This window comes from Rhipicephalus microplus, chromosome 10 (assembly GCF_043290135.1).
Source record: "Rhipicephalus microplus isolate Deutch F79 chromosome 10, USDA_Rmic, whole genome shotgun sequence".
Lineage (NCBI taxonomy): Eukaryota > Metazoa > Arthropoda > Arachnida > Ixodida > Ixodidae > Rhipicephalus > Rhipicephalus microplus.
Window position 1 is genome coordinate 45,291,421 of NC_134709.1, and position 16,811 is coordinate 45,308,231.

A 16,811-nucleotide genomic window follows, 5' to 3' on the forward strand; every position below is an offset into this window, starting at 1 on the left:
GCTTATGCCTAATTGTTACATTTAAACTGAAAATTGCTGTTTTGATTGTTTGTTTATAGGTTTTTCAGCAAACCAAATTTTTCCCAGCAAGCGGCTAGGCGGTCCAAGTGGCCTTTCGGTTGAGGTGTTTCGAGCAATGTGTTCATTGGTTGAAGTGTTTAAAGAAATATGTTCCATGAATACGTCATTAAGGTGAAAGCTAAAATGTACACATGTGTGCAAGAAAGGTTCCAGGCCACACACTTCGCAGGGCCCGATGAAACAGGGAAACCTTGCAGACGACGTTGAACAAGTGCAAGAAACGAAAGGTCATTTCACTCACAATTCTGTTGCGCGGCAACCTGGTGCTTGTAGTAGGCGTAGTATTCGCCGCCGAACAGGAAGGAGAACTTGGGGTTGTCTTTCTGTTTCTGCTTGGTCATCTGTTCAAACTCCGGGCCATTTCGGGCAACAAACTGGGCCAGTTTGTCAATTATGTTGCGCAGCTCTTGGTCTGGGAAACGAAACGCGGTCGGGGCGATTAGCACCGCGTTTCACGAGACGATGCAGGCAATCATCAGGCTACGCGGTATTTGCAAAACCACACGGCGCGGCGACCAAGCTTCTGCGGTATTATACAATATAAACCAAAATTATTGGGGTTTAACGACTCTAAACCACGATATGATTATGAGGTATGTCGCAGTGGATGGCTCCGCAAATTTCGACTGCCTGGGGTTCTTTGACGTGCACCTAGATCTAAGTATGTACACGCGTTTCAAGCGTAATCGCCTACATCGAAAATGCAGTCGTGTTCGATCCCGAGATTTCAGGGGTAGACATCGTTGAACTAGAAAGGCTTCAACAGCGAACTTGCGAATCGACCGCAGCAAGCTCGCACGTTGCCGCGTAGCTGGTTCACGCCGGTAGTTACGATTGTAAATTGGGTAACGCTTAGGTCAGCCGCGCAACTTAAACCGCTTGAGACACTTCAGCGCACAGTGGGTATGAAGGCTTTATTAAACCGCAGCACAGTGATAAGCGGATTGCTCAGAATCCCGCGACAGCGCGCTAAGTGGCTGCCAATGCCTGCAGTGTTATGCTACCGAAGTTCAGCGGATTAGACGGCGTAGTTCCCGGGACGCAATTAGATCGGATAGTGAGGAAGATTACCGGTCTACAGCATCAACGCGGACCCCAACGACACCCTCGATGAGGTTTTGTTTTCAACGAGCCGGACGTCATCAGGCGATCGGCGGCACACCGTGAGGACGAAACGTGCGACGCCAACGAGGGTGAAGCGCTTGGCGTTGCATCCGCCCGAAGTGCGCGGGTACGAAAGAAATGGCGCGTTCGTTAGCTTACCCGGAGGGGCAACAGGCATTTCCATGTTGATTGGCATCAAAGGGCACTACAACGCGAATATTTACAGCTTCCACCGGTCACATCGCACAAACACACTCAACAACCCGCTATTCTAGTGCACTCTAAACCCGCAAATGCTGCGCTCCCGGGTGGCCACACATTGTAGTCATATTCCGCTAGATTTGGCAGCTCAGTCTAATAACGTTTAGCGGCCGCGAGAGTTACGTTCGAGAAGTTATCGCCTGTGACGTAATTGTCAGTGAAATAAAATTTCTGGTGATCTTACAGAGGGTTGCAGTTACGGCTACAGTTTATGGTAACCACGACAAGCTGTATGTTGTAAACGTTAGTTTTTATCATCATCATCAACTGCTTGTTGATAATGATTTTTGTTTTGTTTATATTGATCTATATATTTTGCTAAATACCTAATAGTTGTTGGACATTACTGTTGATAAAACTGTGATGCGTTGACACGGCGAGTCTGGCGATGACACTACTGAGAAGGTTCACCATCTTGCATCGGGCGCAGTCGTAAAATCGTGTACTTGTGGCAGTGCTGGACTTTCAGGGCAAGAAAATACAGCCGTTTTCTTCGACCTCGAGTGGAGAATTTTGTGTGGACCTAATTTACCTAACCTGCCACAATCAGACGAAAGCAGAGTATCGGGATCGTGCGCACATAAAAACACATGCTGAGAACCATAGCAGAGAACTAAACCGTATTTTTTTTCTTCTCTCAAGTGATCAACATTTGGCTCAAAGAAATTGTTTTTTGTGATCCCACCGCATCCTCGTTGCCTGCACGGCAGCTGAGGGAAGGACTCGCACAATGAAGATGACATAACCAGCCGCTACGAGATGAAATGCGGTGGTGCCATCAGATGACGCAATAAAACCTTATCATTGGCTAGGGTGTCACAGAGTGCCCGCCCGATACGAAAGGAATAGCGTCACTATCATCATTTTATAATGTAAATGCACGGCGCAACAATACTTTAGGCGAGCGAACTCCAGAACTATCTGCTGCCCAATAATGTTCTGCTTTGCAAGGAGCCCGAAAGATGGCGCTACAAGCTCTGCACTGCTAAGGTCCCTAGGTGAAGTTTTTTCATCTAGGGACCTTATGCCCATACTTCCCTCCTCCCCCCTCCTCTTGGTGTAGGCAGGCCAATGACGTAGGAAAGCAGCAACACTCATTTATTGTCGCCAAGACACCTTCGCCACACCGTCAACGTGAGTGCACTACCTTGAGAACAAAAGGTTACAGCAAATTTTAAGCAACCCCAGTGCATCAAGTTTAGCAATGATCGTTATATCCAATAATTTGTTATACCAAACTTTAGTTGTGCAATGATCAGGTAACTGCCTGCCTAAGGAAAATATCAATTGTGTGGCGCATCATTGGTTGGCCACCTATGAGCAGCAGGACTTGATATGATATATAGAAGGCAAAAGAGGGAAAGAACCCATAGGCATGCATATATGTTACAGGTCTCTTGCAGTAGCTTGATATTCAGGCATAAGCTTGCATGCCGATTATGCTTCACCTTTACGACTCGAGCGTGATGGTGTTATCAAACACAATTGCGCTTACTCATTTGCTTGCAATTTGCTTCTCGGTTACAGCTGCTAAGAGAGAGAGAAACAAAACTTTATTTTTTGTCCTTGCTTGGGTCAAGAGAGGCGGGTGTCGGGAGACTAGTCCCTACTGGAGCCAAGCTTTCTCGGCCGGTGGTCATACCTTGGGTCTTGGCAGTGTCTTCAGCCAGCTGGACTGCCCAAAGTTTGTCATGCTGCAAGGGAAGGAATGTCCGATTCATGGAGCAAGAAAGACAGGAGGGGAAACTCCGGCCCAGCGCGAGCATGCGTCGCGATAATGTCACCTTGGGAGAGGAGGTTGGCTAACTACTAGAGTTACTCCATATGCTACCTTTAAAGTATGCAGTATGGTGGCTAGAGCCATATATGCAGTAAGTAACTCTAGCGAACTACGTGCGCGCAGCGATCCTTGCGGCGACGCACAGAAGTATTCGTTTCCCGCCGCGGGAGGACAGTACGCGCCCACGCGGTCTCCGACGCACTCGAATGTCGTCTGCTAGATCTGCTTCTCACCGACTCCACTATCCTACTGGACGCAGCTATGCAAGTTTTTCGCCGGTGCGGTTTGCTAAAACAAAATAAAGTAAGCAGAACGTCTTAGTGCCAGCATTTTTTTAAAATTATATCGTTCGATCAGTTGCTTTGCGGACAACGAAAGAAATGAAGTGGCAGAATTAAAAAAAAAAAAAAACATTGATTGATATGTGGGGTTTAACGTTCAAAACCACCATATGATTATGAGAGACGCCGTAGTGGAGGGCCCCGGATATTTCGACCACCTGGGGTTCTTTAACGTGCCCCCAAATTTGAGCACACGGGCCTACAACATTTCCGCCTCCATCGGAAATGCAGCCGCCGCAGCCGGGATTCGAACCAGCAACCTGCAGGTCAGCAGCCGAGTACCTCAGTCACTAGACCACCGCGGCGGGGCAAATAAAAAAAAATACAGACGATCTGTAATCGTAGCTAGGCGCGTGTCTAAAATCACCCATTGTGTAGCTTGACAAGGGATATTTTGCACGTTCTTCGATATAACAGTGTCATGCAGAACAACTGTGTGCGAAAGAAAGACAGGACATTGGTGAAGCACGTTTGAGCAGACGGCAATCGATTTGAACATGAGCAGAGACTTTCTCGAGCTGTGAATCAATTATGCGTCAAAAAAAGAAAAGAAAAAGTTTGACTTTTCAACGCTCCGTCTGACCAAGAACAGTGGCAAGAATGGGCGAGGGCTATATGAAGAGGAATAATTTTTGCAGCCGAACGGTCCGCAGGCACGACACTACTCCAAGTTTAATTTTACAGACCTGCCAAAGATCTTGTGTCTCGCTGAAGCGGTGCCGTCAATACTTGAGCGGAGGTTTTACTTACTCGTGCCCAGAAATGAAGCCAAGAACTGGCCAGAATATCACTGAAATTACCGATAAAAGCAGCGCCAAACGAGCGAAGGTAGAGGATACCCGTCACGAGACAGAAGTCTTCGGCGAATATTTTTACCAACCTCCAAACTTTCAGCTAAGCTACATCACGAAAACGGCGTTTTTCTCAGTTTTACGTGATTGGTTGTTGCAGCTAGGCGTGAACGATTGGATTTCAGGAAGTTCCAACATAAAACAAGCTTCGGAAGAGAGCAGACACACGAGAAAAATGTTTTTCTGTTTTTTTTTTCGTTTCTATTTTTAATTTTTTTTTTCTTTAATATGAAAAGCTTATTGTAGGCCATGTTCCCACAATTAATGTTCCTACTCTCGCATGCGAAGGTGAAAGAGTGAAAATTAACCTTTTTAGTGCTTCTGGACAACTTCGCGAGACTATCGCGGTACGGTCTATCTCCCAATTAGGGCGATCTGGCTGGCTTAGCGAAAACTCGTCGTACCGATTCGCCGTCTCGCTTAGCGAGTGTATCTCAGCTGTACACTAATACATTGAGGGGCGAGAGTAAGCGTGCAAGCAGACGACAAGAGCTGGAACCACGCTTCTCGCTTCTGCTGCTCCGGCGCGGCAGTTCGGCTGCGCTTCTGTAGGTGGCGCTGTCACGACGTTTGCCGCCCAGGAGGTGACACAATCGCGGTGCGGAAAGGAGTCGAGTTTCCCCTCCTGTTTACTCTTCCTCCGTGGTCTGGGCACAACACCCGAAGTTGTCAACTCTCCCAGGGCTACTTAGTAAAAAAAAAAATTACAGCATATCCACAGAGTGAATGACGAGTGGGGCGAAGCATCCGTTCGTCCATCCGTCCGTGCATGCGTCCGATCGCGTTCGAGAAGGCAGACGGCGCTTGGGTAACACCGACGAGACGCGAGCCAAGAAAGCCGAGCGCAATCGTCTTCGACGCGCCCGCCGCTCAACACAATTGATAAATCCGATAGAAACTCCATGTTATTTCAAATGAGTGAACTGGGTTCACCAGCTAGTGTGAATCCATTTTGATATTTATTGTATCACCAATTCATTATGTCGTTTAGGCCCATTCAAACCTAATAGGATGACCCATTAAACCCTTTGGAACTTTCCAATTGGTGTCCCAAAACACAATAGTAAACTTCTAATTGGTTACAATTGGAAATGTCCAATTGGTTTCAATGGGGTCCAATTGAAAATATCCAAATGGTCTGGATGAATTTTTTTTTACTTGGACCTACTGCAAATACAGTTCTGAACTACCCGCTATGTAATGATTCAGCACCATTTTTCAAGTTCCGGTGAATCGGTATGCACATCAACATAGCGGCAAACTTTCCATGTGGCTGATAAAATTATGACCCATGCTCTGTAATGAATGAGCAGCATCAAACCGAGCACCAACTCGGGTTCCCAATTCCGATACGCTTATGCCACACAATATTGCACCAGTTGAGATTTTTTTAGTCGACAGAATGCAGATTTGAGGTCTTTTTTCTGAAGCAGCTTAAGAAACTGGCGAGGCTCTACAGTACAATGTTCAACTGCCAAGCACCAAGTGTGGGTTCAACTCCAGATTGAACCCATGTTTTTATAATTTTATCATGAATGACGTTACTAATACTAATTAATCCCTTGGTTCTATCCCCAAAACCGATACCAACGCAGACCCTTCAGTTTCCGTGTAACGAGTTCTTAAGCACCGCTCATCAATGCATAAATTCCGCTGCAGCCAATGCGATCAAACAATGCTAAACCCATAATGCGACTAAGCTTCACTTAGTCACATTACAAGAGCTTCCCATTATCTTTAATGCCTCAAGTTCTAGAAGCTGTAACAGAATACTAAATTGGTATACCCTCAAACAGCAGACTACGAAAGCACCGACTTCATTTGTCTGTTCTTGATAGTCTCAACTCGAAACTGTGCCGAGACAGACGAAAGACACAGGACACAGTTTTCGCATTGGTCGAAAGATTTTTTTTTTTTATTTTTCACAATTCTCTGTCATTATATCAACACAAAGAAAAATCAAACAATAAACTTTGTACTTTTTTTTTTCATACCCACATGGGATGCGTGTACATTCTGAAGAAAGAGTTGTGATAACATGACAATTTTGATCCGGAAGCACAGAAACGTTTTTTCTCCAGCTACATAAGAAAAGAAAAAAAAATGGAGCCGAAAACAACGAAAAAAAATGCACAACACCACGTTTCCCTATCAATGTGACAGGACCGCAGTCTGCAATGACAATAGTACAGTGTACAGAGTGTGTGTACATATATGTATATATACGATTGGAAACGTGTACAAGCAGCAATGTTTACATTTTGTAAAACTGTGCAGCAAGATTTTCGCCTTATTACCATCATCTTGTGTATGTGTGTGCTTGTTTGAACATGTCACAATCTAGGAGAAACAAAACGGTATTCACTCACATGCTTGCAAGATCCTAGCGACATGCAACGAAAACCGATTTGTTTTATAACCACGCTTCAAATTTTGGCACTACAGCAGCATTCATTGCGATCGAAGTAATCGAAGAACATTTTCTTCAAAAGAAAAGAAAAAAAAAAGGTTTTTTAAAGCTTATCACAGATACATGGACGACAATTTCCAGTAGTAACAGCAGTAGTTGACACGGACTGGACAAGGTTTTCAGAAGGAGTGGGGACAAGGAACAGCGTTCCAAGTTCTCTCTCAAGAACATGGAGAGAACTCGTGCGGATGCCAACGAAATATGGAATCATGTAAAAGAAAAAAAAAAAGAAGAGAGAGAACGGGCACACTAGAAAATGGCGTTGGGTTCGAGGATAATAAAGCTCATTAAGGCATAAATCACGACAGCTGTTCCAGGCATCAGTTCCGACAAGAACAGACAAGAACATCTGGATGAACCTGTTTAGGAAAAAAGATTCCCAACACGAAGGCACCGCTTCTATAAACCTCGAAGACTTGTAGAGCAAGGTAGACGACTTTGGAAGGGGTATTTTTCAACGTAATAATTACTGTGAGAGAAATAAAGAGGACTAATTTTGCTCCCCCTTCAAGAAGATGTTTTGTAAATCTTTACAAAAAAATTAATATATAACTGGGAAAAGGAAAGAGATGACTGAGAATGATTTGTTATGACTCGAAGACTACCCATCCTCGGGAGAAAAAAAAAAAGAATGGAAGAAAAGGGTGACAATGAGTAATGGAACATGACGCACATGATCTTCCTTGAGCGATGGGCGCAATGCGTTATTCTTAAAGCCTTCTTTTCTTCCCATTTTATTTTGCAGGAAACTGAACAACTACATCATAAATAAACGGTAAAAAAGTACGAACAAAGACGTTCGGATCAAATTAAAAAAAATAGAGTTCGGGAAGAAAAGCTCGGGAAGAAAAGCAGCAGTTCACGGCTTTCGGCTGACACGAGCGACTTGCGACGTGCACCACCACTAGAATAGACCGCCACACATCAAAGAGGCGTGTAGAAGACTAAGCAAGATAAATCGCACGCTGGAATTAGTCTGGCACGCCACGGTTCTACACAGGTACAACAGAATTGGCAGAAAAAGTGAGACAACGAGAAGAATAGAAACAAGGGCCAGCAAAAGAGCAAAGTATAACCGTAGCAAGAACCAACGATGCCTTCCAAAAAACCCACGGTTAGGCTACACAAGGAAAAAAAAAAGCGCGGTCCATGAGAGACTGCATTGAGGCACACTATAGCGTTACATTATCACTTCTGACATCGAAGAAAATAAACTTTTTTGGTTTTTTTTGTTTTTTTTTGTTTTCCTCTCAGGACAGCACTTGCAGGTTCCATCTATACAGGGAGGTTGTGACGAACCAACAGCGAACCCTGTTCAAACAGTCCTGTGCACTTTTTTTTTTTCTTTTTTAACAGAGGTAACCCTTCATCTGGCAGACAGTTAAGTGGTTATGCACACATTGCCATTTTTTTTATCTGAAAAACTAAAAAGATGGCTGGTTAAGTACACAGAAAAGCCTCCAAGTTTGCTGCATTGTCGCACACAACCTTCCCCACCTTCACTCCTCGTTTCACACAACCAGAAAACTCGAGAGTGAGACAGAGAGACTGTTTTGCGGTGGGTGGCAAAAGGAGGTGGGCAGCGAAAAATTAAGGGAGGATGGAGCCAGGCCAGAAGAAACTCTAAAAGCACTGCACACAACCTTTTTTCCTTTTCCCCAAAATTTGACCACGGAGCGGGTCGCTGATAGGGTGAAGCGGTCTCGATTCCGTACTCACCAGCCTCTCCCCCCCCCCCCCTTCTCTGGTGATACTTTCACGAGACCCTTCCAGAAAACTAAAGCAGCTACTTTTTTCCGGGAGCCTTCTGCACTGCAGCTGAAGTTCCGAGCACCGACGCATTAAGCCCTCCGATGCGTAATGGCGAGCTGGCTTGACACCAAGGTTGACACTTCCAAAGGCAGTCTGTCACAGAAATGACAATGACGACTCGACGTGGGACGGCACCGACTGATCTCGAAGGAAGAGAAAAATCCTCGGCCGTCGCAGTTCTCGTTGAGGAGCAACAACACTTCGTCGTCACAACCGAGCCAGTTCACAGATGATTGTTCACATACAGTTTTGCGGTTGCTGACAACGCACAACTCGAGCACTCAAATGCCAGTTGCAGTCCAAATGAACCCTGGAAGAAGGCGCAGCTTTACACTGTCTCTTTAAAGAGGTTGAGGTAGGCAAAAAACAAGGACGTGAAGTTCTTCACAGAGTCCGGGGCATGTTGGGATTACCCTCTGAAGGGGTGCTCTCCTCTAAAAGGAAGTTTTGCGAACACCCTTTTAAACAGGAGTTTTTGAGGGACTTCTTTACAGTCCATGGCTCAAGGAGGGGCTAGAGTGGGGATAGCAAGTAAGACAGACTGGAGAAAAAAAGGCAACAGGAACAGGAAGAAAAGGCAGAAAAAAAAGAGAGGGTAGAGGGAAAAAGCAAAAGTCAGCCAGAGAGAGAGATGGACTCGACTGAGCTGCGCAGGCTCAGAGAACGGCCAGCGCGACGGCGTTGGGCGAGCTTCGACTCCCCGGGAGGGGAGAGGCCAAAGCCGCCAGTTGGAGGAGATGGATCGGGGGTGTCCAGTGAACGGGGCGGGCCACAGCGCAGCTCCATGCTCCAAGCCATCTGGTGTTGGACCAGCCGCTTGACCGCATTGGCACTCTCAGCGAATGCGGCAAGGTCGCGAGCACTGTTGTTCCTGAAAACAGGCATAAAGAGCAGCAATAGAGAATGAATACAAGAGCAGAAATGAAAGAAGCCCGATATGCACAAACCTTAAATTGACACCTAACTGAAGGAAACCCTACTTTAAAATTTTTCCGAATCCGAGAGCATAGTGCTGATCATTTGTTACAAGTTTGCTTGTAAGTTTCAATGAAAAATTTTCGATAGTCGAAGGGTCAGCAATCAGTGCATTCACCAAACTCGCTTTGCATAGCCTTGTACTTTGCACTATCAAAGTGAATAGCCTCAACAGTAATGCATCACAAATAAGGGACCAAGTGAAGTAACAGCACTTATTGTGGTCTGCCATGTTATAAGCATCTCTATTCAATTTGAGGTAGAATCTGCTATTTCCACTCTTGTCAACAAAAGCAGTCTCGGCTAACGTTTCGAAATGCACAGTACCTCCAAAGCGTCAATTGCAACTCTGCCGGGTTCCCAATGACTGACCACATAAGTTATTTTGAGAATGTTCTTCAACATTACAGCCAATTTATTCATTTGCTCTTCTGTCAATTCCAAACACTGGTTTCTTTCTCCGTGCAGCTCTACGCAGCAAATAATGCAAGAAGAGTGGTCTGGTCACCGCGAGAGGTTCTGCTAACCTGCGAATGATCGAAGGGGTGTGCAGGGCAGTACTGGGCCCACCGTGGGCCACCCAGGGATGGGCGAGGACTTCCTCAGCCGTGTAGCGCTGGCTGGCATCCTTGACGAGGAGGTGCGAAATGAGGTCCTTGGCCTCGTCTGAAATGCTGGCCCAGTCACGGTCGGGGAAGTCATACCAGCCCTCCTGGATCGAGGTGAACAGCTGGTCCTGGCAAGCCTGGCAAAACTCTCCACGCTCCCAGCCGCAGCTGCTGCCACAGCGTCCATAAAACGGCGGGTAGCCGCACAGCAGGATGTAGATGATGACACCCAGGCTCCAGAGGTCACAGCGCTTGTCGTAAGTGTGCGCCTCGCCCACAAATGCCCCGACCACCTCGGGCGCCATGAACTCGGCCGAGCCGACAGGCGTTTGCAGCTCGGGCGTTGTGGGCGGCGTTGCCTCGTTGCCCGGCAGCAACACCACACCAGAACCCAAGTCGAGGTCGCAGATCTTTACGGGCCAGATCTGCACAGTCAAAGAAAGCAAAAAAAAAAAATATGGGCTCATTGAGATTTTAAAGCCATGCCCCTCCATCGGCTGACAAATGGGCACTGAATGTTAGATCCATCGTTTATGGCAAGTAGCACAGCACTTCAAAAGGAGGAGGTTTGAAGTGTGGAGAAGCCCATGAAGATAAAATGTCGCTGAAGACAACGTTTGGGCAAGTGAGCTTGGGCGAAATTCTTTATAAGATTTTCATTTACGATAATAACAAGCGCACAGCTTTGCTACAGCAGGACATATGCAGCCAAATCTGAATGTACTAAATCTGAAGGGATTCCAAGTAGTTGGACATAATAGTAGTTTAACACGAGATACGTATGCCGTAGGTAGCAGACTTCTCAGCAAGACTTCCCCTTCCACATTGGTATGCTTCACCCCATTACAATGCAGCCTTGCAGCAGTTTATTATTAATGCAAACACATCGGTGGGCACCAACAAGAGCATTGTTGCGCAAACTGTTCATGCTTTGGAGCAAGCACCTCGTTCACCTTCCTACCATGGCCTGTAGTTCCCTTTGGAATTAAATGCCCCATTCGACTGTATCTGCCATCTCATGGATATCGGATGCTAGAAGTGACTGCAGTACCATTAGTAGCATGCCTTTCGATACAAACGAAGTCAAATGTTACAGCTACTCAATATACAGGAGAGCGATAGCTTCCATTAGCTACGGTTAAATTATATTCTTAGTTTGAATTTTCTTCATCAAGACACAGCCAGGAAATTAGTGCATCATTAACAGTGAAGCAGCCGTTGCAGCCTAAAGAGCATTCCCACCTGATCTGTGTCGAAGCACAGGATGTTTTCTGGTTTGAGGTCCCTGTGCGCAATGCCCTTGGAGTGCAGGAAGCGCAGAGCTTCGGCAATATCCCGCACCACACGGCTCGCCTCATGCTCGGTGAACTGCACTCGCTGTTCGATGTGTCGCAGCAGGGGACCCCCGCGCATCTTCTCAAAAACAAGGTAAAACCTGAAAGACAAATGTGCACCTTCTTCATTAAACATTTTTCTGGCAGACCATTAGTCACAGCAGTCTTTGTTAGATACAGGTACAATGCAATAATTGTTAATTTTGTTGTGTTAATTTTGAAGGCTACAAACGCAAAGATTAGGCGAATTCGTTGCCAGATTTCACATTGTAGTCTAACCTTGTCTAAAATTTATTAGCTTAAATGAACCAGCCCTACTAATAGGGCACAAAGACAGCAAGTAAAGAACTTATTGCAAATCGGCCCTCATTTCTAATGGAAAAAAAAGTTGTGCGAATCGAGAGTGTATCAGCGAATGGTACCTTTATGTCTAATGAATAAGCAATGAATGCATATAGCTTTAAACACTGTTCAAGCCTAAACAGGCTAACTAAGCAATATATATATAAAGCGAAGGACATGAACAAGACAGGCAAATAGATGGCACACCCACCGATTTTCATCTTCAAGGAACTCAATCAGCTGAACGATGTTCTTGTGGCCTGAACAGTGATGGAATGTCTCCACTTCCCTGAATACACGGGCCCGGCTGTGGCCAGGACCTTTCTCAATGATCTGTAAAGGCGAATAGGGGACAGTGAAGAGCAATCAGTGAAAAGCACTCGAGAACAGCTTCAGATCAAACAATTTACAAAATCGGCAGCTGCAGCCTACAAAGCTACGACTTTCGTCGTGACAATATGCGAGACCTGCCAAAATAGAAGGCTTTCTACAGAAAACAATCCTATTCCGCGAAATAATAGGGACTGTGCACCGACACGATCAGCTTGTGGCACAATCATCCCACTCTTGCACTTTCAGCACTCTAGGCTGAAGGCAATAACAATTTTGCGAAGTCGAAGATGTTCAAAGCCAGACAGATTGCGTTGAAGACCACCATCATCTCTTGAGCATATAGCTGCACAACAGCTCGGCCACAACACTACACTACCAGAGCGCACTTAAAGCTGGAAGGTATGAATGAAGCTCAATCCCTTTCTTAGTCATCGATGGCAGTTTGATTTAAATGGTACGCTTGAAGCTTCTGTAGACATCACATAACATTTCATACATCAGATGCATGGCAGCTAGTGACACCTCTTGCAGTAGGCGAGTTGGAATTAAGAAACAGTTCAATGAATTTGCCACCTGTAATGCGTTTTTTAGAAGCTGAGAAATGAATAAATGTGCTTTAGGCCTTTATGCCTGAACAGGTTGTTCTAGATCACTTTTAAGTGCTTTCATATGCAGCATCCATGAGCTCTGGCAGCGCACAGTCGCAGCTAACTAGACCGCCAAGCAAATTGTGTATGTCCGTGCATCATACACCCCTTGCTGACTGAAGCTCCTGCATAGCTTGCACAGCGTTGTGCTCGATGTTTCACACATCGAGCGCTGCGCTCGATGTGTGAAACATCGTACAACGCTCGCAGGAAACCCGAGAAAAACATTAGGCACAAAGAGAACGCACCTTGACGGCATGTTCCTTGCCGGTGTAGAGGCAGATGCAAGTCTGTACCGAGGCATAGGCACCCTCGCCGAGCACTTCCCCAGTGAGGGAGTACAGGTCGGAGAAGTTGCTCGCCGCCAGGCTCGAGCCTGTGCGCTTTTTCTTCTTGCGCCGGCGCTGCTGCTGCCGCTGCTGTTGTTGCTGCTGCTGCTCCTCAGCGCAGAGCGTCCCCTCCTCAACAGAGAGGATGCTAGGCAGATCTTCTGCATCACAGAAAAGGAAAAAAGAGACAAAACAAGAGATAATTGCTTAGGCAACGGCTGATGAACCTTACAATTAGGTCAAGCTATTCTCTAAGGAATTAATCATGGAAAAGGATAGGCAGGCCCACACAACATCTAGAACACAAACAGTGCAAATACGACTATCTACTGAAAAAGTTCAAATTTAGTAGAAACATATCACATCAATTAAAATAGGCAGTAGTTGGGGAAGATGGAAGCTTGAGGAGCTGAAAATTTTGTTTCGACAAGCGGTCATTTTTTCAAGGTTGCGACTGGTGCATCTTGAACAAAGAATGGATGAATCGATGGTGTGCAAGATAAATTATGATGAAATTCTGATAGCAGCTCACTAGGTTCGTTGTAGCTGCAGATTTGAAGAAGGCAACACTGCTTGGACAAATGTTGCCTCCAGCGACACCCCATGCTCACCAGTTTTTCACCTCGCCGAACAACTGGAAACTTATGTGGATTCATGCCGAACGGCAATGGTTTAACAATGACGATTATCGATTTTCTTGCAAAGGAATTAAATCAACTCGAAACACTTAGCCTTAGTATCCATCAGAGATCATGCATACTGAATGAACAGTTACATGACATTTTGCAATATTAATAATAAAAAATAAATAATCTGATCTAATTTGATCTACCTTGCACATATCTACACGACTTGCACTTTGGAAGTTACCTACAGTAGCCAAGGCATTCCATGCGATAAGTCAAACAATTTCTCTTACTAAATACAACCAAGTCTGCATATAGTACTGTTTCTTGCACATTGACTGCACTACGATACCATAGCATTTTCCACAACAGTTCAATGAAAATTACAGCAAGTGGTAAAGAAAAGCCAACATACTTAAATATTCAGTTTAATGTAAATTATTGTTTGAATTTATGTTTTTTACATCATGCGTGAATTTTAGAGATTTTTTTTCAGGAGATAATTTCGTAACTTGCAGATTTCTTAATCCAAACAATTTGAGGTCGATTGCCACGGTGACTAGCTAGTTGGCTACTCCTTCAGGATGTAACGTTCTGTTGGTTAATTTTTGTAGAAAAACACAAAATGGCTTGATCATAGACATATTAATTATCGACAAAGAAGTGCAGCTCTATCTCATTTTGTATTGCCCAGCATGGTTGGAAAGGGGGCAAAATATATATTATTTAAAATGTAAGCAAGCGCACAATCAAATAAAACTAGGCAACAATGCCAGTTGCACGAAACTATGATATGGTATATCACATCTGAAAAATTGTAATCGGGTAAGCTTTTTTTTATTTATTTGAGGCTGCATTTCTGGTTGCACAAAGATGATATTAATGAAACTTAGCTAACATTGATTCCTGCTACGCATGCTTGAGGAGTTTGATAAACGGTGCGGTGCAATGTTTACAAGTGACGCACTGATCGAATAGTGCACTTAACGCGGATAAAAAAAAATAAGGGGGGGGGGTGGCATTTAAAAAAAAATATTTCTGTAAACGCCGGTACGTCGGACGCGCGTAAACGCTAAGAAACCACACGCTACTAGTTACGGTGGCACTGCAAACGCAGTCTACAGCGAAAGCCCAGCAACGTGTCGGGTTTCGGATTCAGGTCGGCGCTCCCCAAAATAGTTTCGCATGATGCAAGACGTCGGGAAAATTTTATCAGAGCGGCGGAGGACGCACGAGATACATGCACAGCTGACAACTGCGAGGCTATCATGAACGGCGATGAAAAAAAACGACACACAATCGCATATTACATCCGTGCGAGCTCGCACAACGCGTGCATTCCCGGAACAACAAAAAAAAAAAAAAAACCACGGCGGAGGCTTCCGTGCGCGCTGGCCTTCGGGCCAGTCGGTCCGGTTTCTTACGCGAACTAAAACGCTGGTACACAACGAGGCAACTCACTTATTTGAACCATGTTGAGTGTGAGATCAATTGTGCGTGAAGCAGTGACTAGGACGTCGAGCAAGCTCGCTGATGCGTAGGCCTCCTCGGGCGATGGAGCAGACAGGGACGGCGATGGCACGAAGTGACTAGAGGAAAGACGTCGACAGCACGGCGACTCCGTCGACGAAACCGAACGGCAACTGTGGTGGTGGTTGACGAAGACTGCGCGGGCGCCGAGACAGCGCCGATCAGTCGAGGTCGACGCGACTCCACGTAGCTGCTAGTACGGCAGCAGCACACAGTGACGGTGGTCGTGCAAGGAGCCGCAGGAGGAGAACAAGCAGTTGCCGACGACGAAGGCAAGCCGCTGCCACCGCTCCGCACCACGACGCGCCCGACGGTGCCCACACAACGCCGCTCCGCTCTACTCATTCCAAAGAACTGAGCCTCGGGAGGAGACTGCGTGCCAGCTAAATAGCCGGCTGCCGCGCCACCGTCGCCGGAAGACGACGACAACAGCACGAGACAGGCAACAGTTCGAGAGCGCCGCCGCAGCGCTAGGCCTTTTTTTTTTTTTCTGTCTTCCTGCTGTAACAGACGGCGCACCGAAGGACGCACGGCAGCAGACGACGAGAGAAAACCACGCGACTCGGGCGCCATTTTCTAGGTGCGGAATCGCACGACCGGCACGTCCGCGCCTTCCCATTGGCTAAAGGTAGGAAAGAAAAAAATGACGTCAACAAAAATCGCGCCTTCCCTCTCCCTCGCTCATCAGCCTGTTGCGCTACGGCCGCTACGGCGGCCGTTTGGAGGGCACGCAACAAACGCGCCTTCTTCCCCGTCGGATCACGTATGCAGCTGGGAATGACTCACTCCACTGTTGTGATACGGTGCTAAAGGGGGAAGCGAAGAAAAAAAAAAGATTAAAATACAGAAGGAAAGCGCGCGCGAGCGCGTGATCATTCGCGAGGAAAAGAAAGAAAATAGAGAGGTCGAAAAAGACGTTTTCCCGTCTCGTGACTCGACTGAGAGCGCCAGTAGACGTGGCCGTTGCGTCAACTCGTTCAATTTCTTTCTTGTCGCTGCACACCGCATAATTTGCCCGAGTTGGCACACGCAAACCAACTAGCCGGAACGTCCAGGCTCTAGTGTTTTTTTTTTTTGTTTTTTTCGAGACCGCTAAGCCGTGACACTTACTCATAGTTTCCAGGTATCAGTGAAGGAGAGGCAAAACAAGTGCAGTTATAGTGACGGCATCGATACAGAAAGAACACGAAAAAAAAAAAAAAGAAAGTGGCTCTCTCCGAGATGGGCGACTTCGAGTATTGCCGTTTGCAATGTGCAAAGACGAACCGCAAAGATTGCCGTTTCCAAGCTTACGTTGCAATCGGCACCTTTCTGGAAAACGTACGTAAGTAGTACTTGCCACTCGCAGGTTTTTTTTTGCACGGTGATCTGGCTCTAATAAATTTGC

At 46.1% G+C, this 16,811-nt stretch overlaps 2 protein-coding genes across 6 annotated transcripts in view; both read right to left on the reverse strand.

The window, feature by feature from the left end:
- Positions 1-1,503, reverse strand: part of scaf6 (SR-related CTD associated factor 6) — a 42,846-nt gene extending 41,343 nt beyond the window's left edge. For all 3 annotated transcript variants that reach the window (XM_075875594.1, XM_075875595.1, XM_075875593.1), the window contains exons 1-2: positions 1,345-1,503; positions 323-493 (exon numbers count right to left, since the gene is read on the reverse strand). In XM_075875594.1, the coding sequence (XP_075731709.1) occupies positions 323-493; positions 1,345-1,381 (208 nt within the window). In that variant the 5' untranslated portion in view covers positions 1,382-1,503. The remainder of the gene's footprint in view (positions 1-322; positions 494-1,344) is intronic.
- Positions 1,504-6,303: 4,800 nt separating this feature from the next.
- Positions 6,304-16,811, reverse strand: part of Lk6 (MAPK interacting serine/threonine Lk6 kinase) — a 163,095-nt gene continuing 152,587 nt past the window's right edge. For 2 of the 3 annotated variants that reach the window (XM_037431915.2, XM_075875598.1), the window contains exons 3-7: positions 13,188-13,429; positions 12,171-12,292; positions 11,526-11,718; positions 10,203-10,708; positions 6,304-9,571 (exon numbers count right to left, since the gene is read on the reverse strand). In XM_037431915.2, the coding sequence (XP_037287812.2) occupies positions 9,316-9,571; positions 10,203-10,708; positions 11,526-11,718; positions 12,171-12,292; positions 13,188-13,429 (1,319 nt within the window). In that variant the 3' untranslated portion in view covers positions 6,304-9,315. Of the gene's footprint in view, positions 9,572-10,202; positions 10,709-11,525; positions 11,719-12,170; positions 12,293-13,187; positions 13,430-15,355; positions 15,875-16,811 lie in introns of those variants that run through there. The other variant, XM_037431914.2, reaches the window with a different exon arrangement.